Source organism: Epinephelus lanceolatus, chromosome 4, assembly GCF_041903045.1.
Source record: "Epinephelus lanceolatus isolate andai-2023 chromosome 4, ASM4190304v1, whole genome shotgun sequence".
Classification (NCBI taxonomy): domain Eukaryota; kingdom Metazoa; phylum Chordata; class Actinopteri; order Perciformes; family Serranidae; genus Epinephelus; species Epinephelus lanceolatus.
The window spans coordinates 16,198,647-16,220,785 of NC_135737.1; the positions used below are offsets into that span (position 1 = coordinate 16,198,647).

General features: G+C 41.5%; 1 protein-coding gene across 2 annotated transcripts in view; it reads right to left on the reverse strand.

Moving 5' to 3' along the window:
• Positions 1-3,015: 3,015 nt before the first annotated feature.
• Positions 3,016-22,139, reverse strand: part of fndc3a (fibronectin type III domain containing 3A) — a 49,488-nt gene continuing 30,364 nt past the window's right edge. For both annotated transcript variants that reach the window (XM_033631209.2, XM_078166946.1), the window contains 20 exons: positions 21,785-21,843; positions 20,429-20,595; positions 20,240-20,299; positions 20,011-20,149; positions 18,732-18,785; positions 18,498-18,622; positions 18,141-18,315; positions 17,514-17,600; positions 15,644-15,782; positions 14,879-14,947; positions 14,648-14,766; positions 13,573-13,678; positions 13,179-13,354; positions 12,902-13,015; positions 12,616-12,765; positions 10,581-10,927; positions 7,222-7,434; positions 6,761-6,927; positions 5,515-5,639; positions 3,016-4,231 (listed from right to left, as the gene is read on the reverse strand). In XM_033631209.2, coding sequence (XP_033487100.1) covers positions 3,908-4,231; positions 5,515-5,639; positions 6,761-6,927; positions 7,222-7,434; positions 10,581-10,927; positions 12,616-12,765; positions 12,902-13,015; positions 13,179-13,354; positions 13,573-13,678; positions 14,648-14,766; positions 14,879-14,947; positions 15,644-15,782; positions 17,514-17,600; positions 18,141-18,315; positions 18,498-18,622; positions 18,732-18,785; positions 20,011-20,149; positions 20,240-20,299; positions 20,429-20,595; positions 21,785-21,843 — 2,915 coding nt within the window. In that variant the 3' untranslated portion in view covers positions 3,016-3,907. The remainder of the gene's footprint in view (positions 4,232-5,514; positions 5,640-6,760; positions 6,928-7,221; positions 7,435-10,580; positions 10,928-12,615; positions 12,766-12,901; positions 13,016-13,178; positions 13,355-13,572; positions 13,679-14,647; positions 14,767-14,878; positions 14,948-15,643; positions 15,783-17,513; positions 17,601-18,140; positions 18,316-18,497; positions 18,623-18,731; positions 18,786-20,010; positions 20,150-20,239; positions 20,300-20,428; positions 20,596-21,784; positions 21,844-22,139) is intronic.

Below are 22,139 nucleotides of genomic sequence, written 5' to 3' on the forward strand. Positions count from 1 at the left end.
TATCCATTAGATCTAAATGACCCTTTGAAACAAGAGTCACACTGACATCAGGGTGTATTTGTGTGTTTACACTGAGCTGATGCACAGCTCGGCTCTCGGAGGGGCAGCAGGAATGTGATGTCTCTCCTCTGTCATTGTTTACACCTGTCAAAGCAACACGACAGGGAAAGCTTGTGTGCCCTTTTTTTTTTTAAAATGGGTTTCCAGTCCGTCTCTCAACAAGAGCCAATGTTGTACACAGAATGGTGACCGAGACGAGTAAGCCCACTTTCGCCCTCATTAATCATGGCTCTCCTGCTTACACCACTTAGGTGTGCTTGTGCAGTGAACAGGAGCTCTTATATCTTACTCCAGAAGCACACACACACTCACACTCACAGTAATGTGAGGTGTAGCAGTGTGTTGAACTCTGAGGACACGATAAAATAAGGACCAGACAGAAGAAGTATCTCTGTATCAACATTAGGATTGGAATGTTAATTTTCTGTGTTCCATTGGTGGCTGGTCATTTTTTTCTAAATGCTTTGGACACAAGTCTTCTTGTCTTGAATCATTAAGCCAAAGAGATAAAACACCTGAGACCTGAGAAAAGAAAACAAGATTCTCCCATTGGTTAAAGGGGATGTTGCACAACACCTGTCTTTATCATCGTCTGTCAAAATACAATGGTGGTATTGCACTTATCCTTGCTCTCTTCAAAGCCAGACTCCATTGATAAAAACATTAATTTTACCTTGCTGAATACGGGAGCTACTGGTCTACCCCTGCCTCAGTCGGTTAGTTAGTGTTATTGGGTCTTCAGTTTTAAAGGGTCAGTTCAGATTCACCAAAGTCACACAATACACACAAAACTACTATAGAGGCAGCAGAAGCCCAGCAGCTCCTGTGTTCAGTGAGGTAAAATGACTGTTGTTGTCAATGGAGTCTGGCTTTGAAGAGAGCATAGCTAAGTAACGTTCAGGTCAGTTTTAAATAGTATGGTTTTAGTGAAAATGCATGTGTTTTGGGAAGCACTGAGCATACAACTGGATACATGAGACTTCGATCATTCTCATAAGTTGATGAGAGTTTTTGAATCTTCGTTCACCGGGGGCATGCAAGAAGAACAAAGTTTTCTTCATGAATTCAACATAACACAAGGTGAGTAATATATATATATAAATATATAAATAAATGGTCAGTTGGGGGTGAAATATTCCTTTTAGGGCTATAAACCATCTGGAAATTTAAATTCAGTTTCCCAGACCATGTTCTCCCCAGGTCAGCGTGGGTTTCCTCCAGCTTCCTCTTACAGTCCAAAGACATGCAGGTTAAGGTAACTGGGAACTTATAATTACCCATAAGTGTGAATGTAAGCATAAATGTTTGTCTGTCTCAATTAGTCAGCCCTCTGACAGTCTGGTGACCTATCCAGGGCATACATTGCCTCTAACCCAATGTCAGCTGCAACAGGTTCCAGACCCGTGAACAGGATAAGATACAAATAATGAATAAATAAAATGAGTGTCCGAGAGCCTAAGGCAACTTCAAATGTTGTTTTCTCTGAACATTTGTCCAAAATCAAATAAATATTCAATTAACAATGATTAAAAACATCAAAGCAAAGCATCAAATGCTTACATTTGATCAGCTGGACGCAGTAGATGTTCGACGTTTTTACTTGGTAAATTAACAATTAATGGATGATCCAAAGACAAGCATATGCCCAAACTTCAAACATAATTAAGAATTATAAATCTTTTATTGTGCATGGATCCTTTGTAGATATCATGGCTATACAGATACACTTTAGATACATATCTATGATTATACATTTTTCCCATAACGAACATTTTAAAGTGATATGTCTGGTAGTATGTATAGTATAACAAATTTTCATTTTGGAATGTATGGTGTATGAGGTAACTGCAAACATTAAAATTACATAAAAATGGTCTCTATTTTTGTGCATATTTTACTCATTTTTGTAGCATTTTGTTAATCTCCCCAACCAAAGGTAGTAAGCCCGGGGTGAAGAGGTGTTAAAATGGCACACGTTGCAATCGCTATCAAAAATAGGAATTTGAATTCTTTAAACGACAAAGAGAAGACCTTTGCAGAATGTCTGAAAGACCAAATCATGTAATTATCCAAGACGTTTTGCAAGGTACCTGTATTTCATTTTTACGGTTGCAACAGCAGTTACCTGCTCAAAACCAAACAACACTAGTCCCTACAGTCAGATTACCACTGAAAACTCAGCGTTAGAAATCTGTTACGAATACTTAACACACAGAGAAAAGGCAAATTTAGATTCACAGGAAGTACATGATATAACACATTTTGTATCTGCCATTTGTGTTCCATGATTTATGAGTACTCAGGATTTATTATTTTCTCTGGAGAGTATTAACTTATATTACTTCAATATTATAAAAAAATATACTTCACACATGTATGACCTGACAAAAGAAATCAAAATAAATCATAAGTAATACATAGAACTACTTTCCATTTCTCTCCTGATTACGTATGTTTACTAACATCAAATGTTGCAAAAGTAAAAGTAAATAAAACACATTTTAGAGTCTTCTAACACTAAAAGAAAAACACCAAAACTTAAGAGAAATTAAGAAAATTCTCCCGAGATTTTTTCCTCTCCAATTAAGGCCTCTGAAACAACTGGTACATACTTTTTTCTTTCTTTTTTTTTTTCCTTTTTTTTTTTTGCTGAGATAGATCAGCTGTTTCAGTGACACATTATGTGGTACTACAACTTTTAAAACAGCCAAAACACAAGTAGGGTTGCACAATCTCAAAGTGTGTTCTATAAAATGCATCACAAGACCAAGACGCAATCAGTCAAGGTTTTCTTTCACTAAGGTGCAAAATCAATTACTGGGGAAAAACAAAAACAAAATAAAACAGAACTTACAGGTAAGCATACATTTTTTGTGCTGAACAACAATATCTTGGAGTAAAGCAGCAGTATAACTATATGATAGTAAAAATAATTAGAATTCACTGTTAGTTTGGTTTTTGTTTGTTTTCTAACTTTATACTGAGCATTTTTTTTTCTCAAACTTACAGGTCCTTGTGTCTTCACTGTACAAAAATATACTAACATTTCTCCAGTCATTTTTGCATCCTTAAACATTCTGAACATCAAAAAGATTGGAAAGTGCTAAATGAACGCTCTAAAGTGTGAACAAGATTTTTCATTTCCGTTTCTTCTCTCAAAAGACCCCTTAAACTCCAGCAGGGGGTTAAGTCCCTTCATCTGGCCCTGAAGCCCTCCCAGCCGTGTACCTCTGTGGCACTAACTACATACAGTATACACATCTGGACACACACCCCACTGTGCAAACACTGGCCCACCAGGTCCCAGGATCAAATAGCACATAGGCTAATGACACACCTACATACTATTTTTGGAACACATCTATCAAAAAACAGTTTCATACTGGACACATAAATGGAAATATAAATAATGACTATTTCTATACACATATATATATCTATATATACTGTAATCAACAAGTACATGAGTCAAAGCGCCCCTCCCCCCTACTTACCCCCTTCCAAAATAAACCATATCCCTGCTCTTTCTGAGTTCCCTTTGCGCAGGAAGCTGATCATGATGAAAAAGAAATCTGAACTGAACAACAGATACCAAAAAGTTGGGACTGGGTGACGAAGGCAGGAGAGTCAGGAGGGTATCACAGGTGCCAAATAAGGTGTTACATCCTCAATTTTAATCGCTATTCAGCTGTCACTCACCAGCCTTCACTCCCGCTGCAACCCATGCGGCTAATGTGATTACTCTGTTGACAGCGAAAAACAATAAGTACAAAACGAAGAATACAAAACAACAGAGAGAGGGTGAAAGAATAAAGCTATAACCCTGCAGCTGGGTGGCGCAAACTGCTTATTTAATGACAAAGTACTGGATGACAAAAGCGATGAGGATGGCAATGACGGCAAAAACCATGAGGAGGAGGAAAGCGCACTGCTCGTCCGTCAAGCTTCGTCTGGTGCGGCTGGACTCTGTGCCGGCCCTGGACCCCGAGCCGGTCGCACCGCCGCCCACCGCCACATCGTTCCGCTGGGGGGAGAGGGTTACTGTGGGGCTGTAGGGGCCGCTGAGTTCAGGGGCATCCTGGCACTGCCTGATAGCACACACCCGGAAACGGTAGTCGCTGTTGGTTTGCAGATTCTGGACGTGGAAGGATGTGGCAGAGCCTTTGTAGGCCTGTGAATAGGAGGGAGGAGGAGAAAAACTGTGATTAAAAGCTGAAAATAAGACAGTGAGAGAGTGAAATATATGTTTGTTTTTTTATTTGTTTAGAAGTGAGATACTGAGGATTTTTTTTCAAATGGATGGGACAGAAAAGTGGCAGCAGGTTCCTGGGGAGGACTTTATCCCAATGCTTCACATATAAAGTGCTCCCAGAACTACACATAGGTTTCTGTTTCTTTGACAAGAATATCTTTAGCTAAGTGGCTAACACTTACAGTAATAACACCACAACACTCACCAGCAGCATTCAGCCAACATTCGGCTGACCTGCTCCCACAAATAAGCTTTTCTGTCTTTGTTGCGATAGCTTCTGACTGACATATCATACAGCTTGGGACAGACAGTAAAGCTGCAGTGATGACACCAGTGCCTTTGTGTAAGTACCTTCAACTAGAAGCACTCAGAGCAGCTGCAAAAAAAGCTTGAGTGCTCTGAAAATAAGAGGCTGGGTGCAAAGCCACATATGCTCTGTCCTCATTGGGACCAACTTTAAAAAGACACTGGTGCTAAGAAAAAAACGCTATGTGAACACAGGCCCTAACTTTTCCTTTATATTGTGACAGTGAGTCTAAAATTCTATTCAACAAAATCACAGTTTGCACTGGCTATAAACTGGGAATGCAATAAAAAAAATATTGAAGACAAAACAGAGGAGCAGTTTTTATACTGGGTTTCACATATACTGGCCAGAAGAAGTATAAAAAAATATTAAACCGTCCATTATACACCAGACAAACTAAACTAGCCTGGTTGGTGCAAAGATTGAAGCAAACTGCCTCAATCAACTCAGCAAATGAATAATTCCTCTTTCTTTAAACATGGGCTTTCAAATCTAGGCCACTGTGACCGACAATAAGGATGGAAATGAAATCATGCAGGATGGCAAACACATAATTCAACTCCCTGATTCAATTGCCATGTACGATGTGGTGAGATTAGCATAAGTCTGCAGTGGCCATTACTCCACGTTAACATGGCTGGAGGCCACTGAGAAGGATGAATGTACTGGCAGGTGCTAGACACCCAGGATACCCTCATGGATCAATGACCTTTGCATAATGGGCAATTTAAAGCCAGCAGTGTCTAATACGTCACAGTGAGAATATTATGGGCCTGGATCCATCTGTATCCTGATCTGAATAGAAAGGCCACTGTGATGAATGGCAGGTCAGCCGCAGGTAAGGACACAAAACACGAAAAGGAATAACAAAACCTTCACACTACAACATCAGTACCTGTTTAAACTCGGAGTTCCCCATCATGCACTGCAAGGTGTAGATAATCGGGTCCCCCTTCATGGGAGGCAAGGCCTCCCATGTGACTTCACAGGAGTTGTCATCCAGACGCTCCACTTTAGGGACTGGAGAGTGGAGGAAGAAAGTGCAGATGTAATGAAAAGTACACTGAAGGTGGGCGACAGAAAGTGCTGTACCACATTACTGCCACTGAAAGACTACCTTGGGAAAAAATACCCACAACACTATATGGTTTGAACTCATACAGTATGATCAACAAAACCTCAGGGTTAGAACTGAGAACCAGCCACATTTGCAAAAGCTGGCAGCAGCTTTTAATTCTTTAATACTAAAAAGGAAAAAACATAAGACAAAATAAGGCACCAAGCTGTGAACTTTTTGTTTAAATCAGAGCTCTGGGGGATATTTCAAAGTGGGGTTGCTACATAAATTATCTGCTTTAATACAAGAGAACTTGCTTTAATATGTGTGGTGGCTCAGCTGATAAACTAAGAGCAAATTCTAGACAGCTACATGTAACTTTTCCCCATTAGCAAAGTGCCATAACTATGAGTCATGCTCTTCTTTAGGTAGGTGGCATTTTGAGCAAAAACAACAAAAACAAGTGGTTGTTTTGAACTGGTTAAGTGCCCTGGTAATCATGACAAAACAGTAGCAGGGAGGATTTGAATCCTTTTTGGCAGTGTGATAACATGCTTTAGACTTAACACTGAAACGGTTAGTCTGAATTCAAACAGTTAATGGTTGAGAGTCCACTTCACTGTGTGGGGAGACAAACATTGTTGAGTAACACTGACAAACTGGCACATGACCGCTTGAATCAAAAGCGGTGCCACATTGAGAATAAAACCCACGTCCTCATTACTGACTTCAACGTGTGGGATCAAAAGAGGCTTTGCAGGGGCTGGCTGAGACCAGACCACTGTGCTGAACAACCCGACTCATGATGACAGCCGACAAGTGAATCTCAGGCTGCTAGGTCTTAATCAAATGCAAGTCAAACTTGGGTCAACTGAGGTTGAAAGCTGAGCACACTAGCTGTCTGTATGTCAGCAGTGAGTGTTTATAAAGATAATAAGAGCTGATCTGCATTGGGTAGCTAGAGATAAAAAAAGAGATAGAGCCAGGGAGAGAGATTGAAAGAGACATATTAAAAGAGCCTTTTATATAGAGAGACAGAAACTAAGAAAGAAAGGTAGGACGAAAGAAAAGGCTTTCACTGTACCTTTCACAGGGGCTGGAGGGGAGCGTGGGGTGGTGAATGTGTAAACATTGGAGAAGGGCCCTTCGCCCGCCTCATTAAAGGCCTGGATGCGGAACGTATAAGAGGTAGACTCATTAAGCCTCTGGACTTTGTGTGTGTGGCATGGTCCTTTATACAAGGATATAAATCTGCAATGACAGGAACATGAAAAAGAGAAAGAAAGAGAAAGGATTTAATGAGCAAAAGATGACAAAAAGCAACCGAGACAATTGACTCATCTGTCAGGAAATATACAGTGGCATAAAGCACATCTTCAGTTCCTGTCTCCTTACACTGTGAAGACACTCCATCTGATGCATTACTTCCCATGTACCCCGCCTGCCTCGATACAGTTATCTGCAGCTTTTGCTCACCAGTCTCCTCTCTTATCAGTTTCTCTCTCGCCAGGTCACTTCCCCTCATCTGACTAATGGGCCACTGACCTGCCGCTCTTGTCCCCCATCTGCAGCTGATATTGGAGGGCGTCTGAGGTGGTGGCTTTGGCTGGGCCATCGCCCCACTTGAGCCTGAGGGTCTGGTGGCTGAAGGCGGTGCACTCCAGACGGGGTGGTTGTGGAGGCAGGGGCTTCGTCTTCAGCTTAAAGGTGTGACTAAAGGGGCCTGCTCCCAGGCTGTTCAGGGCTTGGATGCGGATCCTGAGGAAGAAAAAGAAGAGAGATGTTGACAGAGTCCTCAAACACGCTTTTATTATAGACAATACAACAAAATGAAAGATCAGAATTAAGGTTTTGGTGATGTGGCTGACATGGAGCAGAAGGGAGATGGTATGGACAAACAACTCTGAAGTTGTGGACTTGGGTGGAGGGGGTAATGATGGAGCTGTCAATATTGTGTTAGATATCCTGGGTGGGACGGGTAAGGGAGTTTGGGCCAATGATTTAGATTTCCGATTTATTGCAGTTGAGTTCTACAGAGATGCTTTGCATTCATGTTTTAATGTCTGTGGTGAGTGTCAGCAGTGATGGTCTTGGAGGAGAGGTAGAGTTGAGTGTCATCTGCATAACAGTGAAACTGAAGCTGAGGTGGCAGAGGATCTGTCCAAGTGGGAGCATGTTGAGGACGAAAAAGGGGCACCAAGCTCCAAACCCTGGGTGACACTGTGGGTGACAGGGACTATGGACGATGTGCATCATTGATAGCGATGAATTGATGTCTGACGGTGAGACAGGACTGGAACCAGGAGAGGGCAGTGCCAGTAATATCGCCTGAGGCAGGTGACGAGTGTGGAATGGTTAATGGTGTCAAAAGCAGCGCTGAGGTCGAGGAGGATGAGGATGTTGATGGAACCAGAGCCCGAGGAAGACAGTAGGTCGTTAGTGACTTTAATCAGGGCAGTCTCAGTGCTGTGTTTTGAGCGGAAGCCAGACTGAAAAGGCTCATAGAGGTCACTGAAGTCAAAGTGGTATTTGAGTTGAGTGGTAACGACTCTCTCTAGAACTTTGGACAGTAAGGGAAGATTGGAAATGGGCCAGTAGTTCTTGGGGGAGAGAGGGTCAAGTCCAGGTTTTTTTGAGTATTGGGGTGACTACTGCAAGTTTTAAGGTGGAAGGGGTGAAGCCATAAGACAGGGAGGAGTTTCCTGTTTTGGTCATAAGTGGGCAGAGTGTGGGGAGACAGGCCTTCACAAGGGTGAATGGAAATGGGTCCAAGGTACTAGCAGCTACCACATAGGATAAGTCAGATGGAGAGATTTCAGTAAACGATGAGAGGGTGTGTTCTGTCCACAGTGGGGGTTCATGTACGGGTCCATAGGGTGTGGATGAGGCCAGCTGGTTGTGAATAGTGACAATTTTATTTTCAAGGAAACTAAAGGAAGTTTCATCTGTCAATGGTGAAGGATTGAGAGGTTGTCCATGGGTTAAAGGAGTTTATTGATGGTGGAGAATAGTGTCCAATGGTCTTGACAGGGGATCGTGATAAAATTTAAAACAGCTGATCATGCAGCAGAAATAAACGCAACAACCGCCAGTAAGTGTGCTGCCTCTGCTGTCTGTGTTGCTGCCTTTATGCAGGGGGGTGGGTCTATGCTCCACACACAGAGTAGACAGCAGTGTAACTTTAGAGCAGAGCCCACAGCAGAAGGGGTGAAACAGACTTCAGGATATATATTAGTAAGGTCACCGATGATAATGCTCATTATCCATCAGTGCGACAAAAGGGAGACAGTATGATCAAGTTATCAAACACATGTTGGACAAGCAGAACACGAACTGGCAGAAATGTGACGACTTTGGCCATTCTGCCTGCTATAATTGGTTGCCTCCTCTTAAGCTGATCTGATTTGTTTTATACATGGAGCTCGTTATGTTAAAGTGCTGAAAGTAAACTTGTGTTATCATCCAAAGCTGAGGAAATTGTTGACAAAAAATTAACACAACATAAATGATATGGCGATGGTTTTGATATCTCAAAAGCAACAAAGCCCAGATTAAGATGGTTCGCAAAATATGGTGTCAGTCGTTGCCAACCAAGACATAAAACAACCAATATTTTACATCACCTGAAAAGGTACTATCCTAGCGACCACACTATTATTTCAATGAGTTACAACGCAAGCTGACTAGTATTGTTTTGTTAAGGCAGATGAAGCATGTTCCCAAAGTTATACCTTTATATTTAGATGTTATTCAATATATTATTTTATCTCAAACTACATTCAGAACCAAGCCATGTTTACACACTACTGCTTATGCTAGTCTATTTTGTATGTAATAAATTATACTAATGAACCTTGGTTTATTCAGACTTCAGTCATTATCAGAATACTCTTCTAACTAGCAGCATTGTCAAATTATATCTCATAATACATATCAATATTGATCAATATGGAAAAAATTATCATGATCATAGTTTTTGCCACATTGCCCAGCCCTAACACGGACTGTCAAGTGACATTAACAGTACTTTCTTTTCATCTCATCAGAAGATGTTGATATTCAGCCTTGGTAAGCAGCAGAACAGTGACTTATTTAGTGTTGTTCTGAATAGGGCTGCACAATTATGTGAAATATTATGGAAATCGCAACGCAATGCCCAAATAGCAGGAGCTAGAATTTTTTATACAACATACCGTTATAAATGAAGCACTGTGGTGCTACAAAATGCCCTGGCAAACCACATTTCAGACATAAGGCAACATATTTATTTGGTACAGAGCCCCGCAAAAATCCAATTATTATTATTATTTATTTATTTATTTATTTATTTTTTCAGTTAAAGCAAAATGCAAAAATTACCATTCTCACTAAAACCATGCCTCATATTACCATAACAATATCTGTCAAAATAATCACAATATGTTTATTGTTGCACATGGTGCAGCCCCTGATTCTGAACACAATCACATTGGCTACAAGCTGAAAGTCAGTACTTTAATCTAACCTCAGTCTTTGTTCGATTACAGGTACAATGTGTAAAGCCAAACAATGAAAAAAATATATCACTGTCCTACAGCTTCCTGACTGAACTGTGTGACTGCCACAGTTCTGTGTGGGCTTAAAATATAAACCACATCTAATTAAAGTTGTATAAAACACATCCCTATGTGGATAATCATAGGACTCTTAAAATGATAATCCACAAGGGACTTTTTATTCAATTTAACTCTGCATAACTTAAACTCAAGAACTAATACTTATACTTGTCGAGCAAGTATCCGAGTGTGCAATGAGATCCAACGGTTTCACAACTGTTAGCTCTTGTTGACATGTGAAAGATACAAAATTGTGTAATACAACATTATAATGCAACATTTTTGAGTTCACGAGGAGGAAGCACGAACCTGTAGCTGGTGTCAGGCTGCAGATGCTGGATGATGTGTTTGGTGACGGGACCAACAACAATGGGCTGGCGCTCTCCGAGGTCAATCAGGTAGGACGTGATCTCAGAGCCATGATCACATGGGGAGTCCCAGCTAATGCCCAGGCAGGTGGACGGAGAGTAGAGTGGTTGCGGTCGCAAAGCGTCATCCTCATCTTCCTCGTCTTCATCTGCGTCTGCTGGAGTCTCGTACCTTTGAAGCTCAGACTCCTTCAGTGCGTAGATGTTGCTGACGGCTGCAGGCACAGAACAGGGTGTATGGCACAACACCGCCTCGCTGAAGGGCCCCACGCCAGCCACATTCACAGCCTGCACAATAGCAAGACAAAAAGAGTCAGCTCATCAAGTCAACGTCAACTCTCACTTGTGACGTGAAAAGATACGTGTAGTATCCATGTTTGACCACAAGGTGGCATTCCAATGTAAACATAACTGGTGAGTGTTTCAACAAGTCCTAACAAGTGCATTGTTTTCATTTTCTAGCAAAGTCATTAAGTGAAAAAAAGACATATTTGAAAAACTAGGACCATATGGGTTTGGTTTTTTATCAACTACTATGATGACATTCTCGTTTTATAGCCTGACCAGAGTGTAATATTTTGGGGATGGTTTGGGTATGAATACTGTGGACCAATAGAGGCAATGAGGAAAATAATCACACTGCATGTGTGATAACCCATGAGCAACCAGTGTCCCTCCATTCTTCCTTTGCTGGATCACAAAAGAGGCTGAAAGAGAACAGCGCGGCCTGAGAATTCAGCCTGAACCAGACCCAAAGGACAGGGCCAATGTTTTAATGCCAGAATCCATCTCTTCTTTTCCTGGCTTAATTGGTCACAGTCTCAAAATGCATTCAGTGAAACAGCACAAGACGTAGTCTACATGGACAGCATGAGACATGATCTAACTTGCTGCCCATTCATCATGATGAAGTAAGTTGTCAACCAACTGTGGTTGAGACATAAACATGGTAATGTAGCTCTTAGCACACAGTAATTAGCAAATTATAACAGTCAAGTGCACAAAATCAAACCCACCAGCAAATCCTAAAACATAACCATCTTCTGCTTTGCAGGTGCTTCATGAAGTGAAACTGACACCACTTTGCACTGATGTAAAAAGAACATCACATCAAAAATCAAGTCCAAAAATACTGTCTACATCATCGACAACCAACTAGGCTCACAAGGAAGGAATCTTCAAAACCTGACAATCTGGGGACCCACTGTAGTTATTTTCTTATATTCTGCATAATTATCATCCAAAGCACAGTTCCAACCTATTGGGATGATGCCATTTACATCTGCAATCACAATTATAAGTGGTGAGGTGTTTCATATAGATTTAAGTAGTTATAGTAGATGTAATTTCCTTTCCAGCTGAGGCATGACTCCTACACATTTTATCTTTCCTACTCAGCATAGGACTAGAGACAATCCATATAGATTAAATGAGGGTTTCTAACACCTCAATGCCTTAATGGAATTAGACCTAACATGAAACCCTGACAGTGTTATTATCACGTTTTACCTATTGAGCCACAGACAAAGAAAGAAATGGTGGGACTTCTCTCTTTGTTCCCAAAAAACAAAAAGGGATTTTTTTAAAAGAAAAATACAGTTATGCATTCATCTTCATCAAATGATGGTGAGAAGAGGCTGGGACAGATTTGCTGACTTACCACAAACCCCTTCATTTGACCAGATTTATTCTTATAGATCTGCACTGAAAATGTGATGTTGTTTCACTGATCTTCGCTGCTCTTAGCCTGCACAATCTAGTTGCGATAACTTGTCCTAATCAAATTATCACGAAATTTAACTATTCTTTATGTTACTGGGAGCCCCCTAAACTCTAGTCTTCACAAATGTACTCATGATGAAATTATTCACGCAGGGTTAGTATGGTGAGATGTGATTCTATTTTGAAGATGTCTTTTTAAAAGTCTGAAAAAATGAAAAATAGCCTTCAGAAATAAAGTGTTTTTTGGTGCTCACCTGTACCCGGCAGAAATAGTTGGTTGCAGGCAGCAGCCCCTTCATTTCATGGCTGAGTGCTGGTCCGCTGTAACACACCTGCATGCTGCCCTCAGCAGCTCCCCACTCGAGACGAAACTCTGTCACCTGAGCTCCATTGCAGGGAGGGGCCTGGAAGACAAACACCAATGAGCATGCCCACCAGCACTTAGTTTAATCGTAATGCAGCTGCACATCCCCAGAACGATGCATGTGATGTAATGGTCCGTGTATGTCAGTGGAGGAATGGAAGTGGAGTGACTCTTACCTCCCAGCTCACAACAACACAGCTGGGGGATTTGCAGGTGGTGGATGGAGCCTTGCACTGCTCAGGAGCCCCGGGGCCAGTTGTAACCTCACAGCGCTCTGAAAGAGGTCCAAACTATCCACACAAAAGAACAACAACAATTTTAACAAAAAAAAAAAAAAAAAAAAAAAATCATATTAAAGCTGGGTGTAGTGAGAGAGGATTCAAAGCATGCAGCGAAAAAACACAAACAATCCCCTTCTGTTATTGATAGATCAGACTTGACATTCTTTCTCACCCCAGCCTTGTTCGCTGCCTTGAGCCGGAAGCTGTAGGTTTTGCCAGGCATTAAGCCTCCCACAGAGCAGTCCAGCTCTGGACCCTGGTAAACCTCCCTGCTCTCCTCAGACTGCGGCCCACTCACTTCTACACTGTAGCAGGACACTGGGCTGCCTCCGTCCACCTGAGGGGGACCTAGGAAATGTGTGCAGCCAGTGTTTATAAATCAATATACTTAAAAAGGGTTTTCCGAGAAAAAGTAATATAGTACATACACAAAGACAAATGTACAAACAGCAAAATAATACAGACTGCATCATCAAAGCTTTGAGGTAGTTTGCTAGACAAACAAATGCATCAACAGAAGCTAGAATACATCCCACACAGATCTGAGTTGGAGAGGAATGACTCACCCCAACGCAGTTGCACCTCCCTGGCTTTAGGCTTGCCCACCAGCCGAGGGGGCTGGCAGGGCCCTGGGGGCACTGCGGGAGTCTGGACCTGCAGGGTCTCCGACAGCTTGCAAGGGAAGACAACACACCAATTAAGACCCAGAGAAAATAAAAAATTGACTATCTCATCCCCCTGCTCTCTTTTTCTTTAACACAACACAAACACAGTGGATACAAACTGTCATTTTCATCAGGTTATCAGACTGATTCAGGCTACAAAGGCTAAAAAGGACATAAATGTAAATGCATCATTCAACCAGCACACAGAGAAATATGCTGTAGTCCTAACAAAGCTGTGGATTGAGTTAGACAGATTGTCTGGTGAGAGAAAAAATAGGTTTCCATTTTTCAGACTCTCAACTTCTGTGACAAAAGGCAAACATGTGAGTGTTATGTCACATTGTGCTGCACCAAAAGCAGGATCTCGCCACCGTGAGTCAAGTTTCTTTACAAGCCCCATCATGAATGAATGCATGCACTAACAGCTGATGAAGAAATTAATGAAGAGTGTCTGTGAACTGAACTAATTAAGAAAAACATCCACTGACACATGCAGGGAGGGTTAATCGATTAGTGGGCTTTGTCTTGTTCTTACACACCAGGAAGCGTAGTCTAATCTCCCAACATAGGACACTGGCTGAATGACAATTTCCTATTAAAACTCACCATAAATAGAGTGCACATCTAGAATTATTCATGTAAAATTTATCAGATCAAACCATGGGATGTAGTGAGATTCATGACTGCCTGCCCTAACAATTACAATATATGTAACAGCCAAGAAATGAAATAATAATACCACAGCCAACAGAAAAACACTGCACTCAATGACAGTAATTTTAAGTTAAGTTAGAATACACATGTATGTAATTTCAACAGGAATCTTGGAACCTGCCTTTGTAGACTATATCTATTAAAAGGCAAGAGCAGGTGCATAAAATTGTAACTGATCAGCAAACTGTTAGAATTCCTGTGGCAAAACACAAGGCCGTGTGCGCGACAGCGTGTGCATGTGTGCTGATGCTGAATGACTCACCGGGCTCTGCCCCCCTTCGCTAATGCAGTACACTCGCGTTTGGTAGGAGCAGCCGGGCTTCAAGCCTTCACACACGTGCTCCGTCGCAGGCCCAGAGTACACCTGCTCCCATGACAAGCCTAAATACAAACATGTTGCAAATAATTAAAATTATTTCAATAAATGAATGTGTTCTATGTCCAAAACATTTGTTTTCACTTGAACCTAAACAATTAAACATTTGCAACGTACCGCTTAAGCCCTCGGACAGCTCCACAACATACTTTGTGACTTCTGCACCACCATTATCTTTTGGAGGCTCTAAATTGCAAAACAAACACACCCAAGAAAAATCATTATCAAACTGCACTAACCAAATTTTTAAATTAGGCAGCCTGACAATGCCAGCAAGCAGTTTTCACTAATGCTATGTCTGGAAATCTACTTGAGAATTAATTCACTGCAGTAAGATGTGTACTGAAGCAAATCAGCAAACTGTGAAATTTGGGGAAATAATACAGGAACCTGCTGCCTCTCAAATCTCTAAAAACTCATTAATCAGTATTATAACTAAGAAATGTAAAATGCAGATGAAGCATAACTTGCCAACACCATGGCCTTTTTCACCTCTGAAATTTCTTCAGTAATTCATTTTGGTGGAAACAGAGAAATCTGACAATATTTTTAGAGCTGCTGACATGTTTGTTTTTTTCTTTATGAAAACTGGAAGCAGAGACTAAGTACAGCTGTGAGTGATGTGTTTGTCCAGTGAGGTATAGGAAGGATTCATGCTGATGTCTGAATGAAGGAGAGAACTGCCAGTCATCTACTGTACAGACTACTTGGAATTGGAATGCCATCTGTCTCACGCAGATGTATATATGTGGTCAGGCAGAGCTCAGTGAGACAAGGGAAATTGTAAACTGGCCTTGCCAGGCTATTAACTACACGTAAGACTGAGGAGGGACTGATAGACAAGGCTGATATGGCAAAGGGTAATCGGTATGAAATGCTCACCCCAGGCCATCTTGAAGCTGTTGGGCAGCACTCTACCTCTGACGACAGGCCTGCAGGGACTGCCGGGCCTGTCAGGGTTCGTGATGAACTCTACCACCTGGCTGGGGTTACTCTTCCCCTCTGAGTTGTATGCTGCCACCTGGAGGAAATGCATGAATACAGGCAGTGAGGAGTCATATTATTCCTTAGCAAGAATAGTGGCCACTGTTTGCACAAAAGGTCAATGAGGGCCTGTGTATAAAGGTCAGTATGTTTCCTGATGCCGAGCACTAACTAGACTTGGAGGTAATGGAGGGATCTGTGAGCGTGAGTACAACACTCTCTACTTGCAACTAGCATGGCCACAAGATAAATACCATAATATGAAAGGATCCCTAAGTCTACAAATACACTTCAACAAAACTTTTTAGACGCCACAAGCATTGCAATCAGAAAACGAGACAATGAGCTTTAGTTCCATTTGCATTTCAGTATCGCCAATCTGCGATAATATGAAAATCTCAGTGAGCCTGCAGAGTACAGCGCACCCACATACTGTACCAGCCTCCCCTCACACTGCACAGCTAGATAATTGGAAATGAGGGAGGGAGCAAGCCTTGAGTGACTAATGAACATTTCTATGAATTCGCCATTTGGTGGTTTGTTTGGGTAATACAATACCTTTCTGTCAGTATTATGCTTATGACTGCTGCGGTGCTGCTTTTTACAACAACAGAGATCTAAGGCACAGAGGCAACACATTGCCAGAATACAACCAGCCTTATTCTTTAAAAGCCAATAATGTCTAATCTTTATTTTCTCATTTGCAACACATAATAAGTATATTACAGGCCCAAGCTCTAGTATGAACAAATATTAAACTCAGTCTGAATATGTCAATGCCCTCCAGGAGTTTCAATCAGCACGGTACTTTTATCTTAAGTGTAAAGTATTAAGACTGCATATGTATTTAGCATAAATGGCCGCAATTAGAACTAAACTGCTAAGCCCAGCGGTGTTAAAATCAAAATTCTGAGAGTACAGTATGTATTTATGTGGGTACGGTCTTCTTCATTTGCAAGCTTTGAAAAACTGATCCTTGGGAAGAAATTTTGTGCTTTTTTCTCCCCTTAATTCAAACTGAGTCGAGCTCAATTTGCACACATAACACAAAGGCTATCTGCAGCCTTCACAAAGCCAATTTTAAGACATTCAACACCTTTACAAATCTACCTGGAGCGGATCCCATGACTGATTTAAAAACCAAATTAAGGAGTGAAGCTGTCAGAACCAGTTGATTTTTGTTTGAGCATTGCTAATCAAAGCCCTGCAGCAGAACAAAATAAAATAAAAGATCATTTTTTTTAAGAAAATGAAGAACAAATATATTGAATTAATCTATCTCCAAAAAAAGGGATAGTAATGACCTCTGTCTATAACAGGTGAAGGATGGTCACCTGTCATTTATTAGACCTATTTAGTGCATAGTAAAACTGCCAGGAGAGCAACAATTTAGAAGAAACCATTAGAATGAGAGATGGGGAAATGAAGGAGAGGGTGAGAGACAAAGAGAGAAAGACACTTGTCAGTCCATGAACTCAGTCACATTACTGGGCTGGCCAAAAAGCCACTATGGCTCCAATGCTTTACTTGACTAGTTTCTCACTAGGGTCCCACATGTGACGAGCAGTGGAGTCCTCCTGTTTATGCTGTCAGTTGCCCTCCGCCCTGCTGGCAGAATTCTGCAAATGGATGAGTCATAGGGCCACTGTGGGCCTCAACACCCTCCCTGCCTGAAGCCTGTCCCCTCCACACATTCACACTCCACTGCAACCTAAATTAAACCTGTGGATCACTAGCTATGACTGCAAACATTACAGGACTCCCTTACCCTAAACTTGTACTTCGTACTCCTGTGGAGATTCCTGGCTGTGCAGGAGAGCTCATCGCCGTCGTAGCTTGGCTGAAAGCCATATCCCTGAGACAAAGACAAATGACAAAGGGAGAAAGAAAACAACCAGGTGAGCAATGACTTACAAGACAACCATTGTAGCACAGAAAATAAAGTGGTCTGCAGGAGACAAACAGCTACAGGGGAAAGGGGAACTTTTTTGTGTTTTCCCTGGCAGGCACTATGTCTGCAGGTAGCTGCTTGAGGCAGTGCAGGCAGAGGTGACAGGAGCTATAAATGTCACATAACTTTTGGAGCAAACTGTTGAAGTGTAGCAAAACAAAGATGTGAATTTGATTTTTCCTTTTGGCTAGGTTAATATGAAGAGTACCTGAATGCACTAAGTAGCTGCAGTGTACTTTGTTAATAGCAAACATATTTCATGCGGCCTGAAGATGAACGCAAATCAAAATGATGCACTTGGCCATACTGCCCTCTAAGAAGTATCTGCAGCACCTCAGAAGGGAAACTAAGGTCTAATAGTTTACAGAAAACCTTCTGTCTCATTTATGTGATTTGATCTCAAATGACCAGCTGATTTTTAAAATAAGACTCTGAGAGACATACCGAGCCTTCCTCCTCCATCTCCAAAACATAGTAGATGTCATCCTCCTTTGGAGAGCTAGTGGGCCTCTGCCACTTCATACACAGCCAGGTCACCCCCGCCATCTCCAGCTCTGGAGGGAAGGGTGGCAATGGCACACTGCATGAGGTGAGCAGGTCCACCACTTCACTGAACTCGCTGGGGAGGGCAGAGAGATACAGAGGATGGGAGAGAATGGGAGAAAGAGACAGGAGAGACAGAGTGAGAGACACACATGCACACACAGATGGAGACAGTAAATGGAAGAAACAGTAACATAAAAATGGACAAAAGGGAGGGTACTATCCAGGAAATAATCGAGCAAAATCTTGCCAGCCTACCTTACACCCATGTCATTTTTGGCTGCAAGGCGAAAGGAGTATCTTGAAGCTGGTGAGAGCTTGGTCACTCTGTACTGCTTCTGAGGTCCATAGTAGCACTGTTCAAAAATCCCAGTGCCCTTCCCCTTCAGAGAACAACATTTTTAGTTTTAAAAACAAGAGATCTCAGTTCCACATAAAACATGTGAGTGTGGTGCAGTGTTCAACATCTCTTTATGTTAGATGTTAGATTACCTCATCCCACTGAAGAATGTAGTTTTGGATTTTGGAACCATTGTCACATGGAGCCTATAAATAACCATAATGTTTTTGTTATATCTCAATCAGATAAATACATAAAACACACATGGCTTGAAGGAGCAGAGTGTAGGATTTAGTGGCATCTAGTAGTGAGGACTGCAGATTGCACCCAGCTATAACTTCGCTCATGAACCATGAATAAACTCCTGGTTAGGATTCCTTCAGTGTTCATTGTTCAGGAGGTTTTTACCGGGAGCTGAATTATCCACAAAGGTCTCTTCCTCTCCTAAACAAACAGACACACTGAATAAAGTAGTTTCACTATTTGGCTTATCTTGAAGGGGCTGCTAATTCTGGCGGCCAATGTGCAAACATAGATAACCTTTATCTAGAGCCAAATTTGGTTTGTCTGTTCTAGGCTACTGTAGAAACATGGAGGTGCAACAAGGCAGACTGTACACAAGGACTAGCTCCCTAAGTAGATACGAACTGCTCATTCTGAGGCAACAAAAACACAACAATTCTTATTTTGAGGTGACTATACACTCACGAAAACATATATATTATATTATATTCTGCTAATATATCCCCCTTAATCCTACACACTGGACCTTTAAGCCCCACCACCCTTCATTCAAAATCTTGTGCTAAACATTTCTTATTACTGCCACTAATTACAAAGAGGCAATCTCAAGCCTTACTAATGACAAATAAGGTGCAACCAGGTGTGCACACTCTTCTATGGTTTAATTAATTCTGTGAAGTTTGCTGAGCATGCAGGGTTGTTATAAAAGTGCCTTGCTACACTCTAACACATTTACACTCGCACCTGGGAGGTGATGTGTGCTACCACTACCTTTTACTGCTAGCAACTGAGCAACTTTAATGAAGCCACAGAAAGTAAAGTACCACACTGAAGGGGATCTTAGCAACGATTGTGGAGGAAGGGGAGACTGTTTCTGAATAACTTTTTGCTTTTTCTCCTTGCCAGGTTGGGTATTTTGTCATTAACCCATATCACCCACCATATAGCTACTTAAGAGGACAAGTATGTGTGCGATAGGTATCACGCACAAAGCCTGTAATGAAAGGTGTTATGGCTACCAATTAAACAAAATGTCTTGTAACATCCAGAAATGATTACTCTAAACAAAAGAGATAATGGTCTAAATGTTTCTTGCTTTCTGTCACATAGATGCAGTTGCCTATTTTCCTCCACCCCTTAAACTGTCTATTTAAAACCTAACTCCATCAATCATCCAACTGCTTTTACCTTCCACTGGAGTACAAGTGTGTTCTTGGTCCCACTGGCCTTCCTGGGAGCATTGGGAGGATCTGGCTCACAGCTTAAAGTGGTGAAGCTCACAGCCTCCGATGGGCTTCCCTGTAAACAGTTACACATGGCCTGGACCCTGAGGAATGAAGAACAAAGTGGTTACCAAATGTTTCTCCAAGAATTAACACTGTTTCCCAAACAAAAGCAGGCAGGGAGTTACGCCAACCTGACGTGATAGTCTGTTGCTGGTCGAAGGTCTTCTAAAGTAGCACTTAGTTCTTCCCCGCTGCAACAAAAAAAAAACAAAACAAAACAAAAAAAAACATTCATTAATGTTGTTTCAAATTACTGTCTATGTAAAATCTCTAACAACAGTTGGTGTTCAATCTTGTAGTGTCTTGTTGATAGTGCTCACCAATACATGCTCTTGTACTTCCCGTCTTTGCCGCTAAATGAGACCGAGACTTCATAGCTAAAGGGTTCCAGGGGGCTGCTGTCGTCCTCCACATTGCCATTCTCACTCTCTGGCCTGGTGGGCGCAACCCAGCTCACTACTGCTCCTCTGGCCTGGATGTCAGATACCTGTCAGATCAAAGTTTCATGGGTCACAATCAAGTCTACATAAAACCATCAGACATGGAAAAAAAAAGCTTTTACTACTCTGACCATGGCACTGGCCACATTTCAAAATACACTCACTTTTCTAAATTTAAAACCAAAAAAGTATCTGGTAATCAGTCCTGCATCAATTTTAAATTTCCGACACAAAAATCACACTGCTTGAGAGAGGAAAAACAGACAGGGATCAAAACATTCAAGCTGATGCCACTTGGGAAAAGGTTTTCAGTGCTTGGCAGGGATGTGCTGTGCAACCTTAAGATTTTTCATTCTGTTTTGAGGAGGCTTAAAAATAGCCTCAGCTACACTGCAGGGGGGATTCATATGTGGAAGAACTCAATCAGGTCAAGTCTGTGCCTCCTCCTCCCCTCTGCCCTGGGGGCCCACCTTACTCCTTCACTTCCCACAGTTCGATTCTCAGTCCTTTAACAAAACCGTGTGGCAGCAAAGATGGAAAAAAATCGCTTTCCATTGAAGCTGAGCCTTCCCTGTATTAGACATCCTCCCTTAACTTTATCCATCATCTTTTCAGTGGACGTGTTTTGCTATTTTAACAAGATCAGACCTTAGCGACAGTATACGACAAAGTATATTTATAAGGGGTCAAGGAAAATCTATATCTAATTCTACTGATTCTCATTCAGCTGGTATTAAAACAGCTATTTTTTTAATTTACCCACATTGCTGCTGTGAGCCCGGCACCACTGAACTAAGGCCTTTATCAAAGAATAAACATGACTTTTGCATACATGTATATTTCTAGCACATTACTTTTCCAAGTCTAATATGTAGTTTAAAGCGTCGTCTATGAGCCACTTAGCTCCACAATGATGTGAAAGCTTGGTAACTGTTTAGTTAAAAATCAGCACTTCTTTCAAAACAACGCTCAAACCTTTCAGTTGCTGCTAGCGTAGTTATTTGGTGGCACATTTGGGAATAGCAATCCCCACATGGATGCCAGTCAGCAGGTTTGACTCCATTAGCGGGATGTCAGCAATAATTTATCATGGATGTTTATAGAATGTTTAATGACGCAACGCATTTGGATCATTACTGGTTTTCATGAACTCAGTGCTAATAGAGTCACATAACATCGTGCAAACTGTATTAATAAGATAAAGAAAAAAGTACGACAGCAGAAGTGAATACTAACCTCTGGTGTACTGATGGTGCTCAGGAGTGCTTGCAGGGCCTGAGCTTCCGCATCCAGCTCTGAGGAGAGAGATACAGGTAAATGTTTATAGAGAACTGATACTCACTGTCTTTATGCTATAAAGATTCATTTGAGAAGAAATAACTAAGGCAGGTGATATATAATAGAGTAATAATAATTTCTGCAAGTCTGTGTGCTTCTTGGACAGTGTAGTGATAGGTGTAACTTTGTACCATCTACCCAGTATGTTATCTGGTGGTATAACTACCTCATGCATGCTAAACACAGAATGTTTCAATGCCTCTACAATAACTTGTTGCTAAAATTAAAGTAAAAATTACCTATCAAAAAGAAT